This window comes from Haplochromis burtoni, unplaced genomic scaffold (assembly GCF_018398535.1).
Source record: "Haplochromis burtoni strain Fernald_Lab_line unplaced genomic scaffold, NCSU_Asbu1 Contig_82, whole genome shotgun sequence".
NCBI lineage: Eukaryota > Metazoa > Chordata > Actinopteri > Cichliformes > Cichlidae > Haplochromis > Haplochromis burtoni.
Window position 1 is genome coordinate 168,187 of NW_024582443.1, and position 2,694 is coordinate 170,880.

The 2,694-nt window shown below is 42.9% G+C and overlaps 2 protein-coding genes across 2 annotated transcripts in view; one reads left to right on the forward strand and one right to left on the reverse strand.

Moving 5' to 3' along the window:
• The window catches only part of ttc5 (tetratricopeptide repeat domain 5), a gene marked incomplete at its 3' end in the record, with an annotated part of 6,281 nt that extends 4,942 nt beyond the window's left edge, over positions 1 to 1,339 (reverse strand). The window contains 1 exon segment of the mRNA XM_005925859.3: positions 1,102 to 1,339. Coding sequence (XP_005925921.1) covers positions 1,102 to 1,164 — 63 coding nt within the window. The 5' untranslated portion in view covers positions 1,165 to 1,339.
• A 115-nt stretch (positions 1,340 to 1,454) lies between these two features.
• The window catches only part of mettl3 (methyltransferase like 3), a 5,884-nt gene continuing 4,644 nt past the window's right edge, over positions 1,455 to 2,694 (forward strand). The window contains exon 1 of the mRNA XM_042222241.1: positions 1,455 to 1,810. Within this exon, the coding sequence (XP_042078175.1) occupies positions 1,708 to 1,810 (103 nt within the window). The 5' untranslated portion in view covers positions 1,455 to 1,707. The remainder of the gene's footprint in view (positions 1,811 to 2,694) is intronic.

Consider the following 2,694-nt stretch of genomic DNA (forward strand, 5'->3'; position numbering starts at 1 on the left):
TATTATCTGTGTTCAGAATTTCACTAATTTTGATAAGATCGTCAACATCACTGGCTCTCATCAGTACATACTAACAATGATTTGGACCAAAAAACACTGTCATATGTAAAATTTGGGTTCATCACTCCATCAGACCTGTTGCCACTGATTTTCAGTCCAGTTGTTACGTGTGTGGGCAAACCGCATTTTTCCTATTTCTTAAGTACATGACTTTCAGTTACTGTTCCATCTACTATAGTTATTTTTTTTAAGCCTGTCTTTTCTTATTTTGTCCACCACTTGTTCAGTTTCCTTATTTTTCTTAAGGACACACTGCACACCATGCATGAGATATAGCATAGTTTTACGCTAATACCTCTTTGGGAATCGCCCATTTGTGCAAAAATACCGTTTTCTGTCTGTCAAGCTGTTATCTTTCGCGTTTTCCATAGATACGACTAAAGAAGTTGGAAGAAATTATGCATTTTTGTGACAAGCTGCTGATAAAAAAAGTCCCTATTAGTACAAGAAAATAAATATTAGTACAAGACTTTTGTGCGGTATTGTGTTACTGCATGTTCACTGTTAGTTTTTTCTCGTTTTCTAAGTTAACGATACTTCGCTCCTAAGTGAACGTCTGCCACACAGTACTCCCAGAGTGAAATATTGGTATTGAAAGAGTTCGTTTTTGTAACATTATAAGGCACGAACCATCGAAGGGCCTGCAGAGAACAAATCAGTACAGCTGCACTCCTCATCCTTGGTGCACTAAACCAGAGGCACCCTGACAATGTGGTGACTCAGCAAGAAGCGCACAGATCAAAGCAAAGCGCGAATATCAGCCCGTTATCTGGTGGTTTAAAGCTGTGGTGTGAAACATCTGTGGCCAATCTAGCTACAGAAGGGTAAGCGTGGCACTCCTGCACCTGACATACCAGAAAACCTTAAAGCTACTACAAAAAAAAATCTGTTCTTCGGCGTGACAGCTGCAGCCAGCTGTTGTTTCTGGAGACTCCAAGGAAGCAACACATGACACCGTCCTCACGGGAAGCTAGCCGGGCACAAAGGCTGGAGACAGTCGGAGCATTTGAATAAATGTGTGATTCCGCTGAGAAGAGTTACCTTCATAATCTGCAGCTCGTCTTTGTTTTCCACAGCCTCACCACTCTTCTCCTCTTCCGCCATCTTTGCGTTAGACCATGGAGCAGCAGCAAAATCTGACAGCGAGCTGGAACAAAATGCGCCAAGTTACTTAATAACTATTAGATATTAGTCTATACGGTATGTCTGCTGCCACAGAGAGGTAATTTCTTTAAGGAAGCATCGCGAGTGCAGTCTGTTTCAGCACAGAGGAAACGGGCTTTTAATTTCGGCGACGCCGGAAATTGAAGTAGTCCGTACTGAAAACGAATCCGCCTGGAAGATTAAAAGATGAAGTTTAACGTGATGACTGATTTAGTTACCAACATGCCACTTTCGTAGACTGAGATATATATGTATTATATTTTACATCATATACCCTCAATCCTAAAACCACGACAAATCACTACGAAAGCGGAACGTTTAATCCCAATCAACCCGTGTGCTACCCGACACACGTTTTTGTGTTGCACCGTACCCGCTTCCCTCCAAGGGTGGACTGGATTCAACTTTTGTTTAGTTTCCCGGACACTCGGTGCTCGGTGAGGCCAGTATTGGTGTTTTTCCTGCAGCTGAGTGCAGCTCGTCATGTCGGACACATGGAGCAACATCCAGGCGCACAAGAAGCAGCTGGACTCTCTGCGGGAGAGGCTGCAGCGACGACGGAAAGACCCGGCTCAGCTGTCCGCCGGTAGGTTCAGGCCGGGCAGTGCCCAGCTAACGCTGGTATTGATACCAAAGGGGTAGTTCCCCCCCATATATTTAACTTTACGTATCTTAACTCAGGTCTGCAGCGCTTTGCAACCATCTAGACTGTGTAAGCTGCCGTGTTATGGCGATATCGTTTTCCTCTGGTGCTCTAAGCGCCAAATTACAATTAGAAAAGCTTACTAGAAACAAGGAAAGAAGGGGGGGGGGGTCATCCGCTAACCTTTCTGTGAGTGGTTTAATTAAAGAACGTAATATAGTTATTACTATGTCTGAACTACACCTTTCAACCATATCACTGGTGTCACTGACGGTGTGGCAAGATGTAAATAAACATCAGTGGGTCCCCTTTCAGCTGAGATCAAAGTTAGTTCACTGCACACACGCCAGCCTCTCCATCCTGTCTGCACTCTTGTCTCTTGTCTTTTGCTTTGATGGTGTATTAAGTTAATTGGGGTTTTTAAATCGGATTCGAAGCGCTTAACGTGTATAGGATAAAATGATTGTGTTTAGATGTGATTGAAGTGCTCGGTAAATCTTGAAAAGCACAGAAATGCGCTCCAGTCCATTCATTTAGTAGCTGATTTAATTGAGCGAATTTGCCTTCGCTGGCAAAAGGGGACCTGAGTTTTATCAAATGAAGGTGGGGTTTTACTCGGTTGTTGTTGGAAACTAACAAAATACTGTGTTCATTCTTGCTAAATGTGATGCAACAAAGACATTACTGTCTATATTATTGATCAGTCAGGTATTTTGTTACAGATAACCAGTAAATTTAGCTCAGAGTATCCAGCAGTTGTAGTAATTTGCTATAAAGCTGCCTAAGCTCATTTGCTTTGATGCCATGCTGGGGATGTAGCAGTGTAA